Raw genomic sequence first — 18417 nt, 5'->3', positions numbered from 1 at the left:
GTATCACTTATCTAGGAATAATGGAGATTTTTCATCTGGAAACACTTAGTTCTCAAGTGGAAAAACAGTTAATTCTCAACTGAGACATGAACATTTTGTGTTAATACTGTTAAATTCTCTTTGTGATATGATAGAGACCTCTCTGCACTCAGCTAGAAATCTGATACTGAGCATCTTGTAGCATAAATTTTCCACAGTATCTAAAGGTGGTATTTGAAGCTGGTAGATTTGAGTTCTCTACCTTCCTGTATGTCTTTATCAACACTACCAGTAATCTAGCACTCAGAAAAAAATCCTATTTTCCTTCAGAACACCAGGTACTACTGCATGGCAAAACAGACTTTACTGAAGTAGAAGCAGGTAAGCTTTGCAGCAACAAGCTCCAAGTGATAGATGACCCCTTCATGAAGCTTCAACTATTTTTATCTTTGAAATCCATTAATTATCATGAGTTTTTTGAAGGATGAACAAGTGAAGGAAATCTTTGTCTCATTTTTCAGTAAATCCAGAGCTCTTTATTAATTTTCTATCTGACTTTTTTGCCAGATCATAAATAACAGCAGTTTTGCAACAAAACCATGAGGAGTTAGGGGACTATTTGCAATGAAAATGCTAAGGTTTTTTTGTCCTGATTATCTCAGACTGTACCACTCTGAAAACACACAATTTTACCTGAAGCAAGCGATAAGCCTACATTCTCTTTGAGAATTCCTTATAAAACAGCACATTTCTCATTAAAATGCTGCTTTATGAGGTACGATAAGCACGAGACACCCCAGCATAAGAGGTTAGTTTCAACGCACAGAAACTTATTTTAGTCAGTGACAGATTACACACCAGAAGTAACCCACAAAAACAATTGTTTAGTAACGTAAAAAAGAGAAAATATTATTAAAATCAAGTACTACATCTAAACATTTACTAACCAATGGTAAACCAATTATTTGCAAGTAAGAACTGAGTAACAAACATAACAAAGAAAGGAGCAAGTGACTGCAATTTTAATTCCAAATGAAAGCCTGAAATGCACAAGACAGGGTGATGAAATTGTCTCCAAACAAACGGGGGGTGTGAATCAAAGGATGCCAATATATATGTTTGATTCCAAACACCTTGACCAAAGAAATCCCAATTCAGCTTGACTGAACCTGCTACATAAATTATACAATACACATATAGGAATAAGCACTTTTAAAATAAAAAGGCAATATTTACAATATTTATTATTTCACTTCAAGCAATATTCTTACTTCTTTTGGAGAACTCGATGATCCAAGCTCATGCTTAGTACACAGTGGTCCAGCCTTCCATGCCTCTGTATCTCCACAGTCACAAAAACCGCCTCCAGTGGAGCTATGCATCTGTAAAAACCATGTATTTCAGTCATGAAATATGCACATAAAATGCAAGAAAAAAAATAGAAATGCACATTATTTAAGGTTTTCATCCTACCTCTCTGTAAACTGTGTATGTGCATGCATAAGTATAGAGAAGTTATATTCACATTACCCACATACTTTTGTACGTCTTTGAGTCAGTATCTGCAATATATGTTCAGATCAGTACAAAAAGACTTACATAGAGGGGTAGAATATCATACTTTAATACCAATCATTTTTGAGATTGCTAGGACCCTCTTCCAAACTGTGTCTCGTTGAAACATACCCACTTAAAGGGGATTTATGAACAATGGATAACAGAAGGAAGCCAAATCTCTTCAACGGATACCATGTCAATGAATAGAAAATCCAAAATGAAAAAAATGTATTCCCCTTTTTGGCCATGAAAGATAATTAAATTGAATACATAGTGTTTCTGTACATTTTCTTGTCTCTTGTAGCAGACTTAGTCCAGCTGTAAAAATGACACAATATATTGTTTTCCATTTCTGCTTCCAAGGCTGTTGAAATTAGTTCTCAGTAAAAAGGGTAAGAAAAAAAGGAGGTCTGGGAAGGAATCAGATGACAACAATTTAGGCAGCAAGTTATCTAAGAATTATTTTAAAGAACCTTCTTTAAATAAAGCATGGGAATCTCTCAAAGACAACACAGATTTGGTTCAAAGAGAACCAAAAGGATGATCCAATTCTAGAACAATCTCCACAATTTAAAAGAAAAAAAAAAATTCGATGCTTAACATTTGGTGTCACTTCATCGTAGTCCACACTAAAGCACTAAGTAGTTTATGCAAATCTAAATGGAGGAACAAAGTGGACATGTAGAACCTGTATCCTAAGTGCTGAAGTAATGCCCCTTCTATTTGCACATTCATTCTAAATTTGCCAACAACACTAACTGGGACTTAGGACATGACTGCCATATTTATTCACAGTTTTTTGCTCTGACTTACACTTGTGTAATACTGCCAAAGAGAATAACAATGTATGCATTCATAAACACTCTTTTATCCTTTGGTTCTTCAATTAGAAAGTTACTGTTCTTAAAAGAGGCTTTACATAGTTAGAAAGACGAGAGAGAGATTAAGTAATTCATAAATCCCACAATTTCTTTTTTTTAACAATAAAATTACTAATGGTTTATATACAGTTCATTATATCCTAAAAACAACTTCTCTAAAGCTACAAGTATCATTTCTTAAAATAATATTTTCCTACCTTGTACCGGTGATTCTTGTGAATGCTATTCTGGAAGCAGTCAATACAGAGCACACAAGTTGGATCAACTGCGCAGTCTCTGCAACAAAAATGATAACTGTAACTGGAAAACCTTCTAAAACAAACACATGGAATTTTCATGCACAAAAGAAAATGCTGCTCTGAAAAAAAAAATTGAGATTAACAATACTTCAAATTATAGAAACATTGGCTACTCTATGTCACAGAAAGATGACAGTCTTGTTAGGTTTGAACTATGTATTCAAACCTGTTATATCAAATTCCATCAAAATCATGCTCATTTTCCACTTTTGTAACTTGCTGCTAACTTCTTCTGGTTTTGCTAAAAATGAGTAGCTATTAAAACCCATGAGGACTCTGAATTAACCTTTATTATTGCTGCCAACATCTGTAGTGAGTTTGCCAATTAAACTTCTGCTACACTTCTGCTAGGTTATGTTTCTAACTTTTAGAACAGTTAGAAATTAAAATTTAAAGAGAATTCTTTATTAAATGAGCCAGGAATATATACTTTGAAATTTAATCTCAACAGTTTCGGTCATGCACTTAAATACCAAAAAATCTGGAACTACACTCACGGGCAATCTAATCACATTTTTTTCTGTTCCACATACATAGTTTTTTTTATATTGCATTTTTACTTAAAACATGGTTGCTTTTTTCTTTAAATGCTGTTTCATTCTATGCAAAATGTGGATGACAGGTGCTAAATGACAATATATCAAGTTTTTTTACTTTATACCATTGTTCAAAATTTAGTTCAAGCCTCTTTTACAATACAATTAAAATAGCATGGTAATTCTGATTTCAGAAATAACTTCCTTTCAAACCTTCAGATTCTAATAATCATTACAATAATTTAATACTTCAGTAACATTAATTTATTAACATAAATCTACTGAAAGGTGAGTTAAAAGAAAGAAAAATTAAGTTAGAAGTGCCTGCTAGATTGGAATGCCCAATTCACGATGTTTAGACTTTAATACTTCAGAGTATCTATTATTTTTAGCATATTAAAAGTCTAAAGCAAATGTATATCTAGCTTCAGTTGCAGTAGTACAAATGTACAGTATCTTGTATAAATACTACCACATTTTTGCAAGACAGAAACTCAAAAAACTAAGAAAAACAGACCTCTTCTGACATACATAGCTTTGTCTTTTTGCCTGCTATCACACAAGAACTCCACAGAGGCAGGAACAGAATTATTCCTGTTACAGCAGCACTAAACTGCCTTGTCCATCCTTTTCCTTCATACAATTGTCACACTCACTACACACTTCCTAGTACACACAAAAGGACTTCTTCCAAGACTATTCTCCTTTCATACACAGCACTAACTTATTCTTAGAAAATGCTGCAGAGTATGTGACTGATTAAAACTTTACAGTATAATTCATAAACATAATGTTTACAGAAAGCTTTCATTCTGACATTTCCTAAATTCTAAGGGCTGGACTTCTTAGCCACAATAATATTTTTCATCCTTAATAATATTCTTTCAGTATTCCTGATTAAATTTTCTAGGCTTTTAAAATAAACTGAAAAAAAAGGATAAACTATGACAATAGCATCAAACTAATGCTCATGAATTGCCAGCACAGTTGCAATATTTACATTCACCACAAAGACTGTTGGCTTTTTAATATAATTTTTTAATTATACTCATTGTTTATATAATTGTATTAATATGAATTAATAAAATAAATTCTATCAAACCAGCGAGCTACTACCTTTAATATACTTCAGGATGAGAAAAAAGGTGAAAAAATTACCATTGTCACACAGCTTTTGCTTAAGCAAAGGACTGATGACACTCAAAAATGATGGATTCTGGTTTAGACTTCAAAAGAGTGAGTACAGTACCATACAGAGATTTTTATGCCTTTTCTCCCTCACTTCAGGTACAGACCCCATACTCATACCCTACCATCCGATATCTTTAACGAATGGCTTTCAGTACTTTTAGTATCCTTTCCATTTCTTTCCCCATTTTTCTGCCAGAGCCCTCTTTTCATATGCAATTAAGTGACTTTGCTGCATTAACTCACATAGGAACATTTATGATAACACACCTTCATTCTTACCTGCAAGAGTATGTTGTCTCCCCTCCTTTGAACACCTTTCCACAGAGCTGGGAGGTTCCACTCTGTTGTAGCTTCTCCAGGAATATATCTGGGTCCTCCCCAAACAAATAACACTCCAGGGGATATAATATTGCTGCCTGGACCATTTCTTCTTGTTTTTCCAGCAAGGGGTCCATTTCAGCCGAATAAATATTTGGCACATGTTTTGCCAAGCACTGTAAAAATGTGCCTTGGAAGTCGAATCTTTCATCACACCACTGCAACAAAAAGTACACCCAGAGATAAACATAAACAAATAAATAAATATGAAGAAAATAGGATTAAGCACTTCTGATGCAGAAGAGACTTCCGAATTCATGGTAGAAGACAGTTCAGTGAGCAAAAAATTCCAAGAAACCATGGTTTCCCCAAGAATTTCTCTACTATTTTCCTTTTAGTACCCAGACAGAAACCTCTGTTCCTTCGAAGTCTTCTGTTAAAACACTCTAAGGCAAGAGCTGGCAAGTGCTATATTACTGTAGAGCAATCTGTGCACTAATGAATTTCCAACTATGTGTTTCCCAACAGGCCAACCAATACACAAATCTCAACATCTGTTCAGCTGCAAACAAATGGAAAGAACAGCAGCCACAGTTGGAAAAAGTTTGGTATTCGTTCCTTAGCCTGCTTATAGTCACAAAACATGTATCAATTTAATGGTCTTTGAAAGTCTTGTTGAACTGGTCATCAGAGGTCAATTGCCACTTAGGGAGAAAGAAGCCCAAGTTATATAAGCTGAAAGTCCTTGGCAAACCAGACAAAAATGCAATTTCATTTTTATAAGACAAATAATAAAAGCACTTGTGTTTTGGCTTGAGGTTCTTAGTCCCTAATTTTACTTGCATCTTCTCTACTTCTCTGAACTGTTCTCTCTGATTGTCCTATTTCTGTCTTTCAAGTCTAAATATTCTTTCCTTCACATTATTCCCATTATTTACAAATAACTTTTGTTTTTTCCCCATTGCAAATCAGATAATAAGGCTCCTAAAGACACCATCCTTTCATACACAACCTTAGTTTATGTCCAAAAATCACAGAATATCCTAAGTTGGAAGGAACCTACATGGAACATCAACAAAGGACAACTCCAAGAATGACGCCATATGTCTGAGAGCATTATCCAAATCCTTCTTGAACAGTAGCAGAATTACAGCCAGGACCACTTCACTGGGAAGCCTGTTCCAGTGCCCAATCACCCTCTGGGAGAAGCATCTTTTTCTAATATCCAACCTAAACCTGCCCTGATACAGCTTTGGGCCATTCCCTCGGGTCCTGTCACTGGTCACCACCAGTGACTGATCTCTCTCAGTGAAGAAATCAGTGCCTGTCCCTCCAATTCCCCTCATGAGGAAGCCATGGAGTGCGATGAGGTTTCCCCTCTCTCCCTTCTGCAGGCTGAACAGACCAAGTGACCTCAGTCACTCCTCGTATGGTTTCCCCTCAAGGCCGTTCACCATCTTTGCAGCCCTCCTTCGGGCACTCTCTAACAGCTTTATATCTTCCTTACATTGTGGCACCCAAAACCACACACAGGACTCAAGGTGAGTGCAAAAAAAAAAAAAAAGAAAAAAGTACGTAACTTCATAAATAGCTTTAAATAGAATTTCCTCCAGGCCAGCAAGCAGGGATGAGCAAAGCAACCACCAAAGAGTTCAGACTGAGAGAAGGCTCAAATAAAGCTAAAGAACAAAAATGCACATCATGTTACATGAAATGCAAAAAATCCTCAACTCTGATTTACAACAAAATCTACATCAACTGACTCAAGACAGAGATCATAGAATCACAGAATGGTTTGGGTTGGAAGGGACCTTAAGGATCATTTAGTTCCAAACCCCTGCCAGGGGCAGGGGCTCTTTCCTCTAATTCAGGTTGCTCAAAGCCCCACCCAACCTGGCCTTAAACACTTCCAGGGATGGGGCATCCACAACTTCTCTGGGCAACCTGTTCCAGTGCTAACTGACTAAATAAGAGAATTCTAAACTACAATAGAACAAATAATATAAGGCTACAGCTCCCTAATTTACTACCTACATTAGAAGAGTTCTTCAAAATCAGAAATGAATCCAAGAACATAGGCAGTCAGAAGTGCTGCAATCCCAGTATTCTGAAAACCAGATCTGCAAACATCGTGTAAAAACCTCATCTTTGCTTTTTGGAAAACTGTATGTCTATCTCACATACACAAGTATAAAAACTGCCTACATAGAAAATCTAAAGGGAAAAAACAAAAATGCGATACCATATTGAAACAGCTTAGATTAACAATAACATCCATCACCCAAAAGTAATCTGTTAAAGGACATTTGTTCCACATTGTAGTCACTTTAAACACTTCCTTTATGGCTTTAATAAGACACACTGCATTTCTAATAGGTTTAGTTTTAGCCTGAGGCTTCTACTGGTGTTTTGGCAATCAATCTTCCTCAGCATTACCCTTAGGTAGTCCATTACTTCATTTATTGTGGTGAAAATGCATTGCAGATGCTGATGGAAAAGATAAGCCAGGGATAATGTTGTCAAGCAGGAGAGCAAATTCATCCACAACCATACTAGGATATCCTCACATTTTATAAGACCAAGTTGATCAGCCTAGTCAGAATCCTTGAATCGCAAAGCATTCAACCTATCTGTGAATATCTGAAAACGAAGATCAATCCACAAAGTGAAAAGAACCACTCATTTAAATTCCAATGCTAATAAATAAATCTGGTTTTGTTCTAGAATTTTACCTGAGCAGTAAGCACCACTGTGATCACCATATTGGTCATAAAAGCTTTAGCACACACACATCTGTATACATACATGCACTCAAATATAGATACATATTCATTTTCACATATTCAGATCTAAGGAACAAAAGGAAAAGGAAACAAATGAACCAGCTGCCTTTTTATTTTAACTAACTTGTTCAAATTTTTCAATTACTTAGCAACTTTTTTTGTTAAATAAAAACTATGTTTACCTGGGGTACCAATTTGTAAAAAGCAGCTGAAAATAAAATCCAAATTTATCAAATACTTGTATATCAACACTTAAAGAAAAATATCACATTTAGCTGGTGGTTCTGATAAAGATACTAAATTGTAAAAATAAATTACTTGATCACAGGTTTACTTTTTTTATATGTCTCATTTAAGATGATTGGAAATGAATTATTCTTTTCATAATTAAACTCCATAATACAATGTTCTTCCTTAAACATGTTTCCTCCTGTAGTTTGCTTTTTTTTAATCTCACCTATACTGTACTATGGCATTACCAAATTCCCCTCCCAATTTGGTTACTGTATTTTTCAAATGTGGGAGGGTGGGATGTGACCCCTCAGCATACTCTCTTTCCAAAGCAGAAGAGAATCCCAGTCTGCAGCCCTTCTATCTCAATAAGTCATGTTCCCAAGAGATAGTATGTTTGCATTCTGTGCTGTCGGTCCAAAGCACGTCACAGTTTTAAGAAACACAGGGCTGCGCTTTCCAGAAAATCTGCCAGAAGTGTAAAATGGGTTCTCACACAGTCCAACTCACAAGCATTTCAAGCATTCCTGTGCAAAGCTTTTAATTCTGCTTAAATGTTGTCCTGAGAAGGGAGGACAGGAAGTAGAGAAGGAGGGGGAACAAGGGAAGAAAGAGAACTCTCAAGCAGGCTGTCTGTCTTCTGGTGAACCCACTAGAATATATCCTCAACCTATACACCAACCAGGAAATATCCATTATATTCACAAGAGAAACAAGAACATTATTTTTCTTATTTCTAAAAGCTGCACCAGGGTAAACATCAGACCTATCCCACAGCCTCTGTGCCTCCTAGGAGAAGTAACTTAATCCTTTTGTAAAAATCTGTTTAACATACTATATTCAACTGTATAAAATTACATACAAAACTACTAACAATACAAAAGCTGCCATATACAGCACACCCCTAAGTTATAACTGATCATCCAATGCCAGCTTGGTCACCTTGTACATATATATTGAAATTCAAGTTTGAATACCTCAACTAATAGTTTGACTAGTCCCACTTGCCCTCTCCTCACTCACTCCTTTACTGTAGAGTGCGCAATTGCTACAGATAGAAAAAAACATAAATTAATAAATTGATAGGGTTTTTTGCTTTTATTGACAGGATGAGCTGGAAAAGAAAAGCGTAAGAGCTGTGCAAGACCGCTGCAAGCCAACATGCAGCTTGTACCGCAGCTTTCTGCCCAGCACTGGCATAGGTTGCCCTGAGAGGCTGTGGAGTTGCCATCCTTCAACACACTCAAAAGCCAACTGGACATGGTCCCAGGGAACCTGCTCTAAGCGACCCCGCTTGAGCTGGGAGTTTAGACAGAATGACCTCCAGAGGTGCCTCAACCACTGTATGACTCAAATGTCTTCATGAAGAAAAATCTTATTTCTCTTTCTCAACCTCTAATTAATCTTCCAATTTCTGCTACAAATAAGCCCTACAGAAAAGTAATTTCCCAGATTTGATTCCACTCAAGAATAAATTTGAAATAGAGTACTGAAAGAGGCAGATGCCATGAGATAACATAATTAAAGAAGAAACACTACCATGTAACCAAAATACTACTATCAGTCAGCTCTCCACAGCCCGCCAGCACTCACACTCTACTCAGGGTGGCCCACAGACTGCAGTTAACAGAGTAAAGCCCAGAGGAAGCAGGCCTGAATACACTCTACTCCAACTGACACTACTCCACTGGAAAACATTCTGAATTTAGGGAAAAACCACCTCTACATACATTTTAAGCAAATTAGAGCTTCATCTCAAATCTGAATTCTGAAATTTCTCAGCTTTTAAATACTTGTATTAGTGACCTTAGCAGAGTTCTTTTGATGGGTTGCTTGGTCATTTCCTCACTTTTAATGAAAGTCAGCCAAAGAAACAGCCATGCCATCACTTGGCCCATACACACATACACATGGCCCATAAATAAAACCCCCACATCCAACCACCCAAATGAGCTGAGGGAGTTATCACCGCAACGGCACACCACCACCTTTCCTGCATAAGGAGCAACATCCATACCATGTCCGTGGGCATTCCCAGCTACTGAAAACAGTAGGCAAAGGTGGCATTCAGGATCCTGTAGTCAAGAGTGTATGTCAAAGACACGTTTTGTCTTCTGTCTCTTCTTTTATACTCTAACCTTCTCCAGGCCCATCTCTTCTCCTCCTTCAATCACATGTTCCTGTCACATTCATCTTTTTTAAGATGAGGATAATCCTCAAACTGCATGAAAGAGGAAGAAAAAGGGAGACAGGAGGAGCTGCAAAGCTATGTTTCTCAAGTGTAAGCAGTTCTGTCAAAAGAGGAGACACAGCAACCACTTCGTCCTGATTTGTGCTGTATAAGAAAAGCTGTAATCTGTAAACTTTAATGGCTTTTCAGAAGAAAACTATGAGAGAAGCAGTACCTCACAGTACCACTTGAGAATGAATCATTAGGTGATAACCTCATCTTGCATGGGAAACATGTCCTCCTCTGTGGGATCAGACTACTATTTCTTCCCATGTGTAAGTATACAGAGATCTTCCCAAAAGTGAATTCCAACCGAACACATAGGTTTCTTGTACATTTAAAAGGACAGTTAGTAGGCTTTTTAAAAACCCTTTAAATAATCATCATGCCAAAAGGTCAGAGGATGAGGAATTATATTTCCCTACACGTACTTCTATAAAAATATAAAATATTCATCACTGATATAGAAAATATATCCATATCTAATTTTGTCTTTCACAAACACACATTCATTTATGAATACTACAAATAATGACATGAATGAGAGCTAGGGAAGTATATAAGGAAAAAGAGAAAAAAGTTAACGAACTCTCTCAATTCACTTTTCACCTGCAGACCAAGCATCAAATGAGATTTCTTGCTACTATGACAGACTTTCTTTATCATTGCAGAGGTTTATTATGTACACTAATTCAGTAGCCATTGCTTCCATGACAATTTTTGATTTACCTTCTAAGTACAGTTCCCTTTGAATTTTAAAGTCTTTTCAAACTAACAGCTTTCATTAGGCAATACTATAAAAAGCAGCTCTACTTTAACTACAGATTGACAAGCTGATCTTTTAGTGCACAAGCAACTGAGTAAATTTCAAGACTGTATTTTTAGATCTATACATTAATCTAATCAGTGAAAAGAATGAATGTTAGTATTTATAAACATTAAATAACAAATCATGAAGGAATAGACACTACCAGTAACACAAACTAAAACCTGCACCCGGTCCAGTATTCCAGTTAAAAGGAGGAATAAAAAAGCTTAGTTTTGTATAACATAAATCTGTCAACCATGAGATGAAAATACCAGTTGCCTGTCATAACAGCAAATAGATGCAGCATTTTAGAAGTAAATACTTAAAATGCTGGGGACAAACCGATTTCAAGCAGGTGCCATTCAACATAAATACCAAATGCAAAAGGCTGCTTTATTTAATGCACAGAGCAGTTGTTACTAGTGAAACAGAGATTAGCAGGACAACAGATCTCAGAAAACTTTTATTCTGATATTGTCTAAGCAATTGAGGAAACATAAAAGACATTTTAAAAGGACAAACACAAGTTCTTTTATAAGTATGCAGAATACTTAAAATTTCCTTAGAAAGGAACCTTCAAAACATTCTTAAACTAACACTTTCATATTAGGTTCTGCTTTTAAAATTTTAGTTCAATTTTTCCTTCTCATTATTTGGTTTAAAATTATCAGTTTTCTAATGCACTGAAAATAAGATCCAACTGTAGTACAGAACACCAAGGTATTATTTTTAGTAAAAATAACAAGGAAACAAGGCAATCTGTTTCAGCCTCAAAGACATATATTTCCCAAAGAAAAGTCTTCAAAAATAAGTACTAGAAATTAATTAGCATATTTCTTCTTCCCTGCTTTAAATCAAACTGAACTTTTTTTTCAGGAACATAAATTTTACCATCTCTAAAAGGCCATGGTTCAGGGAGTTAAAATGGAAACTTGCTCACTTGTTTTATCACATTCATAATGTGTTTCACATTCTCCAACAAAGTATAGCCAATGTTTTCGAAGAGAATCTAAGCTTTAAAAACGATTGTTTAGAACTCAAAATTTCTAGTTTCTGACACATCAGTCCCATAGTTTCTTTATACAACATAGCTAAAAAATCAAACCATAATACCAAACTTTGGTCTGCTCTGGATATCAGCAGTTACACTGAAAGAAGCAAGTTTGGTTTCAAAAGTTATTTTCTCTTGCCACAACACGGGTAACACTCGAGACTGTCTAACATTGTCCTAACAAAACATCGACTTTAACCTGAAGACAAAAAAAAACCTGTTTGATCTCTATATTCATTCAAACTTTGGCCTCTGTGACAAAGCAGGGTTGCCAACTCACGCTAAAAGATGCTTTAATGATGCAGGTGTTTGCCCATGGGGAATAAGACTCAAAACCAGCGCAGACTACTAAAGCTTTGTCTACAGCAGAATCTACCTCAATTCCAGTAGTCACCAATGAATTCCAGCTTCACTGAACCAGAGCAAATCAGTGACCACCCCCAGAGAAGGACAAGTAACCACCAGCACTATCTGTTACCATTTCAGCTGCTGGACAGCTAAAACTAATGCCTGCAGCAAGGTAAACAGACCCAAGCTGCAAAACCTCTTGGAAACTGCAGGTCCCATGTCACTTCTAAATCAAACATCTCCAAAATCACCCGAGTGCAGCTGCAGTTCCTGGGGGTAAGCACCTGAATGCAAACAGGTGCCCAAGGAGACTACTGGAGTTAAACCACGGTCCGTAGTTCTCTCTGCCATGCTATAGGCATCTCCATTGCACCTCCCTACCAAATGGACACTCCACCCTAAATATGCCACAAAATTAGCAGGATGCTACTAAGTAAGTACAAAATGTAAAACATAGTCAGAAATGCTAGAACTCATTTCCAGGTCTTTGAGATATCTAATCACCTCTCATGTTCCAATTTTTTTGGTCAAACCTGCATGTGGTAGATAGCAATGTACAACTAACAACAGAGAAAACAGGAATTCAGTATCACGAAACAGTAGACAAAAATACATATTTTGGGGGAAAAGTAATTCTCCCTATAAAAATAGCAAAATCATTATCTTTGCAGAGTTATTTGTAATATTCTGTGAGACAAAATTCGAACTTCTTTAAGTTCTGACTATGACTATTCATTTACAGATCATTTTTGTTTCTAGAGAAACAAAGGAAAGAAATACTTTGATTCTTTCCTTGTTTGATCCTTAACATCCATGCTGTGGTCTCCTACCCTTAAAGGAACAAGGTATCTATGAAATATCTTAGCACCAGGTTGCACTTCAAAACATGCACCTACAGTGAATATTTACAAAGAAGTAATTCATTAATACGGGGGGAGGATGGCAACGACAGAAAACAACAACAGTAGCTTTTTAAATTAATTTCTATGTACTCAAATTCGTCTTACAACCACCTAACTTCCCAATTATCATTAATTTTACAATCCACTGTAAACATAGTCTAATTCTGCAGCGGATGAATGTGTAACAAAACTCAGGTGATTCTATCCATATTTAGTACTCATTCGGCATCTCTCAAACACTCCCTTATACACCAAATCTAACCTGTTTATCCCTAACTTCCCTAACGCTCTGGCATTTAGAAGACACTGAAAGTCAAATGCTACCGGGAACATTTGCTTGCAGCTACCTTCTCCTGGAGCCGCGTACCTCTCACAGCCGTAACAGTAACAGTATTGCAGCACCATACTTTAGGCACTTTATGTGGACTTGAGCAAAGATAACAGATACCTTTACAATCACAGCTCACCCCTGCACTAACAAAAGCCACAAACATTACCAAGAAGTATGAGTAAACATGAAAGGGACAAGGCAGAAAAATCCACAGCACTGCTCGATGCCATAAGGAAGATTGCTAAATATACAGGGATGCAAATAGCACCTGGGCAATGCTCCAGTTACCTGTTGCAATTTTCATGGGCTCCATTTCACACAATGTACAGCTTACACTGTTCTGCTAATGTGCTGCACTTTCTAAATACAGTGGTTTTGACTAAATGCATTTCAGGGCTTAATTGCATTAAGGGATATGCTGGTTTACCTAAAGGTGAGATTTTAAACAAATTTAGCTCAACAAAGTGATGTAAAATTATACAGACGTCATCTTGTCTAAGCAGGTTGATTCAGTTTAGGAAAGTTTAGATTTAAAACTAGAAGTCACTGCAATTCCAACTCAGATGCCTGGCTCAAATTTCATTAAATTCAAGAAATAACCTGCTCACGAACATGAATATCCCCTCCATATTACTACTTGATTACAACACATCTACAGTAGCAAGACTGCTCATATGCATTTTCTCAACTATATAATAGCATTGAACAACCCAAAAGATCTGAAATACTTCAGAATGCACAAGCGCCTGTGCTTGTAAAACAACTGTTTTACTTCCCAAAACTGAAATTCAAAATATTCCTGCCTTTAAAGGAAATATCCTGATAATAAAGCTTTTCTGTTCTTGTACATCACTACCCCACTTACATCTTACCTTTTGTTTAGGAGTATTGAATGATAGCAAAACATAGGACTTTCAAAAAACAAAATCCCTTTTCTTCACAAATATTACTAAGACACACCTATATAAAAATTTGAAGATTTAGTATAAATTAAAGTCTTTGAAATAGTTTAGTATCTAAGCCCTGCTCATATATTCCAGCTAGAAGCCACCAAAGCAGGCAGGAGTCAAACTGGAATTTGTTTAGAATACAGATGGACAAACAACCGAAGGGTTGGATTCAGCCTGCAAAGCAGGCTTTTGTTAGGCCACCGGCAATGCCTGCTAGCCAGCTACTAGAAAAGCCAAGTCCAGCCCATCGGTCAGACAAAAAAACTGTGGATCCTGTTGGGAGAGGAAAGCAAGTAAACTTAAGTTTGGTAGACAGGGTGCATTACCAGGTCAGTGCCCAAATCCAGTCCACTCTCTTTCAGGATAACCCAGGAAGCAATACAGCCACCATGGAGAAGCAGGGGGCAGAAACAAGACCTGACTTAACTAATGCAGTGAAACGCCAACTCAAGTATTTCCAACTACTGTCATCCAACCTGAAGAGCTGAAGTTAAGGGCAGAGAATAAACCCCGGAGCTGGGCTGGGTTCAGAAGAGTTTATTACCTGAGTCATCACCATCCACTCCAGAATCAGGCTGGCTCCTGCAGAATCATTCAGGTAATCCTGCATCATGTGCCCAGTGCTCTGGGAAGGTTTGCAGCCAGATGGTTGCAGCCAGATGTAGTGCTGCACTACAACCAACAGCACCCAAACAAGGAGAACAAGAGACAGTCTGAACAGGCTGACACTGAGACCAATTTGACAAGTTCAGTAAGGCCAAAGCTCACTCTATTCAGCCAGTTTTCCGCTTTACACTCTCTCAAATTCCCTATAGCACCACAGCAAAAGGACATTTCAGACCAGCTGTGCACAGTGAAAGCACTGGTCAGTTGGGATATGTTAGTTCCACCTAACTAGTACCATCTTTAATACAGCAGTAAATTGGGTGTACTGCTTCCAGAATGCAGCTGTCTCTGGCATCACTATAGCCAGGTTTGCAATCTAACATCACGAACGCTGTCAGACACAACCTAAGTACATATCCTAGGCTCCTCTTCTCCCTTAATATACCCTCACCCCGTACTCCCTGTCAAAATTCCTGCAGTTTGCTCAGATATACAGCAGACAACACAGTCTGGGTGGCCAACCACCTCTCTTGGAATAATGGTAATTCTGGCCCACAGGCTCTCAGTTGGCTGAAACCACATAAAAACTAAGACACCTTAGTGGAGCAACATCATCTTTGAGCAGCTGGGGATCTCTTCAACATCTGAGTTTTTCACAATACCACAACTACCAGTTTTATGCATTGCTTGGGCTAACTCAGTCTCTCACGTCCCCAGATAACAAAAGGTTGATTGCTTTGCTTTGCTACTGATTGCAACTATTGCCCTCAGTACCACTCTGACTCTACATGGCTCTCAAGCTTAAGAAATCACCTGACTCAGGTTGCAATTTTTGACACTATAACGCAATCAAGCTGTATTTTTCCTAGTTTAAAACTGAAACGTTTCTAATACAGAATAAAACCCCACACATAGGCCTGTTATGGCCACAGAAATATACTTAAGAGTCTAGTCTGTGATGACTGGACTGTTTCTAATGATATGCAGATACCCTTATAATTCCGAGGAAAAGTGCAACAAATAATAGCTGTCCCATGCAAGACAAGTTCCATCAGTAAACACCTTCCTACTTTTATTAATGCTGTGTAGCATCATGCAAAAAGCAGCTATTCTACAGGCTTGCCAGTGCTCAACTTTAAAACATTTGCAGTCAAGAATTTCAAAACTATACTGTGTGTGCAGACTGTTACAGAAAAATGGAACATAAAATATAAGGTTTCTGATACACATCCATCTGACTTTCTTTCTTAAATTCATAGCCTTCAGTTTTAAACTCCTCTATCAAAAGTGTTTTGAATATAGTAATCACTATACAAGGTTGTGAAGGAAAGCACAGAAGGCATGTCACTAGACAGGGTCAACATCAAATTCTGTTCAATAATGGAATATTAAATCCACTTACAGAGAAAAAAAAGAGGGTATTTCTGTTCAGCAAATAAACAACTGTCTTCATCTACATCCTTTCTAAACAATACTATTTGCTGCTCCGTTCACATTCTGCAAAACAGTAATTTCTTATTTGGTCTTTTTTGTTCCATAGTAAAGTCACCTTTAATTAAGAAAGGTAAAGGCAGGACCAGGATAAAAGATGCACATATACACCAAAAAGCTTTAAGAACGCAGGAGAGTCTCCGAACGTTTCTAAAGTTTGATCTCACTTAATTACGTAGAGGTCAAGTAAGACACGGGGGGTGTGAGATGTTGCTTCCCTCAGGGCCGCCTGACAGCGGCTCTCCGGGCCCGAGGCAGGGCTGGCTCTCCTCTCCCAGGGCAGACCCGGCGGCCGCCAGAGCCGCAGCCAGCGGAGGCCCCGGGACCGAGTGCGGCCCCCACAAGCCGGCGGCGAGACCGGGGGGCAGCGGGCCGCCCGCTCCGGCCCCACCGCCCCGGCCGGTGCCGCCGCCCGCTGGCTACGGCGGGTGCACAGGGGCGCGTCCCGACCCTCCGCGGCGCCGCTCGGCAGCTCCGGAGAGCCAGCCCTGCTCGCCCGAGCGCCGGAGCGGCAGCGCGGGCAGGGCACAGGCTGCCCCCGAGCGCAGGCAGGGGGAACCGCGGCGCCGCGCCCGGCTGCAGCCTCACCATAGCTCGCTCTGGGGCCTGCGCGGGGGCCCGGCCGCCCGTCGCTCCTGCTCCGGGACCTCTGTCGGCTCCGTCCGCCATTTTGAGAGCGAGGGACGCGGCCGGCGGCGCCGTCACGGCCCGGAAGGAGCCGCCGCCGTCACCGGGCGCTGCGCCCGCAGCCCAGGGCCCGCCCCGCGCGCAGCCGCCGCGGCGTTCCGGCAGCGCCTCCTGCCTCCCGCTGCCCGCCGGGGCACGGCGCGTCCGGGATCCGTTGGGACGGTCGGCGCCGGAGGTCGCGTTGGTCCTGCGTGCAGAGTTACATGGATAGAGCTCCTCCGCGGGCACTTAAAACTGCACCGCGTGGGTGTTCACTTTGCGCCCTGCCATTACAGATTCAGAGAATCGATTAGATTGGAAAAGGCCTCTAAGATAATCAAGTCCAACCTATGACCGAGCACTACCGTGTCAATTAGACCACGGCTGCAAATGCCACATCCAGTCTTTCCTAAAACGCCGCCAGGGACAGTGACTCCACCACCTCTGGGCATTCCAATGTCTAATCACCCTCTCTATGAAGAAATTCTAACTAATATCTAACCTGAACCTCCCCTGGCACAGCTTATGTCCTCTCATCCTATCGTTAGTTGCCTGGGAGAAGAGGCCGACCCCTGCCTGGCTAGCAAGATAATAGCATAAGTAATTTCATGTACACAGGTGTGGAGTCTCACCACTTCTGCAGACTTGGCTCCCATATGTCTCCCATATGGGCTAAGCAAAGGCAAAATTTTACAAACTAGGTACAAGTATAGGATGCAAAAGTAGCTTTAAACAAAGGCCTGTCTCCAAGATTAAAATCTTCCTCCACACCTCCTTCCTACAGCATATCATAACTGTACTTCACATTTGCTACTTTTGCAGAAAATTAAGGCATTCAGGAACTCGATTGATATATGACAGACCTGACCTAAGCACTGCTGGAAGTTTTCCAGATTGTTGCAGTCTAATTGCACAGTTCCCTGTGTTTGTACCTTCTTAAGGCTGAGCAAATAGGCAAACAGCCATAGCACTGGACCTTGGGGGCATACATATCCACCTATCCACCTATCGAATGCCTGATATCTCTATCAGGAAGACTGCCTCCTTCCATTGTAGTCTTCCTGTTTCAATCCTCCAAGCAGCTTTTCCATGTTCTTCAGTTGTCAGTACAGATGGGATAAAGTTTACAGGTGACTTTTTCAGTATATTCAATGATTTTTCTCACTGCATCTGGCATCAAGTACTCTTCTCTCATATCTTCGGAACATCTGAATGTAGCCTTTCTGTCATAGCTACCACTCATCTTCATTTTAAGAAGT

General features: G+C 39.1%; 1 protein-coding gene across 4 annotated transcripts in view; it reads right to left on the bottom strand.

Annotated features, from left to right (window-relative positions):
- The window catches only part of UBR1 (ubiquitin protein ligase E3 component n-recognin 1), a 67546-nt gene extending 50298 nt beyond the window's left edge, over window positions 1-17248 (bottom strand). For all 4 annotated transcript variants that reach the window (XM_051791962.1, XM_051791964.1, XM_051791963.1 and 1 more), the window contains exons 1-4: window positions 17081-17248; window positions 4723-4979; window positions 2615-2693; window positions 1251-1361 (exon numbers count right to left, since the gene is read on the bottom strand). In XM_051791962.1, the coding sequence (XP_051647922.1) occupies window positions 1251-1361; window positions 2615-2693; window positions 4723-4979; window positions 17081-17161 (528 nt within the window). In that variant the 5' untranslated portion in view covers window positions 17162-17248. The remainder of the gene's footprint in view (window positions 1-1250; window positions 1362-2614; window positions 2694-4722; window positions 4980-17080) is intronic.
- Window positions 17249-18417: the final 1169 nt, after the last annotated feature.

This window comes from Manacus candei, unplaced genomic scaffold (assembly GCF_025592945.1).
Source record: "Manacus candei isolate 608988 ecotype Guabito, Panama unplaced genomic scaffold, ASM2559294v1 h1tg000033l, whole genome shotgun sequence".
NCBI classification, from domain to species: Eukaryota; Metazoa; Chordata; class Aves; order Passeriformes; family Pipridae; genus Manacus; species Manacus candei.
The sequence above is the reverse complement of the archived record's forward strand: the minus strand, read 5'-3'. Positions and strand labels throughout refer to the sequence as shown.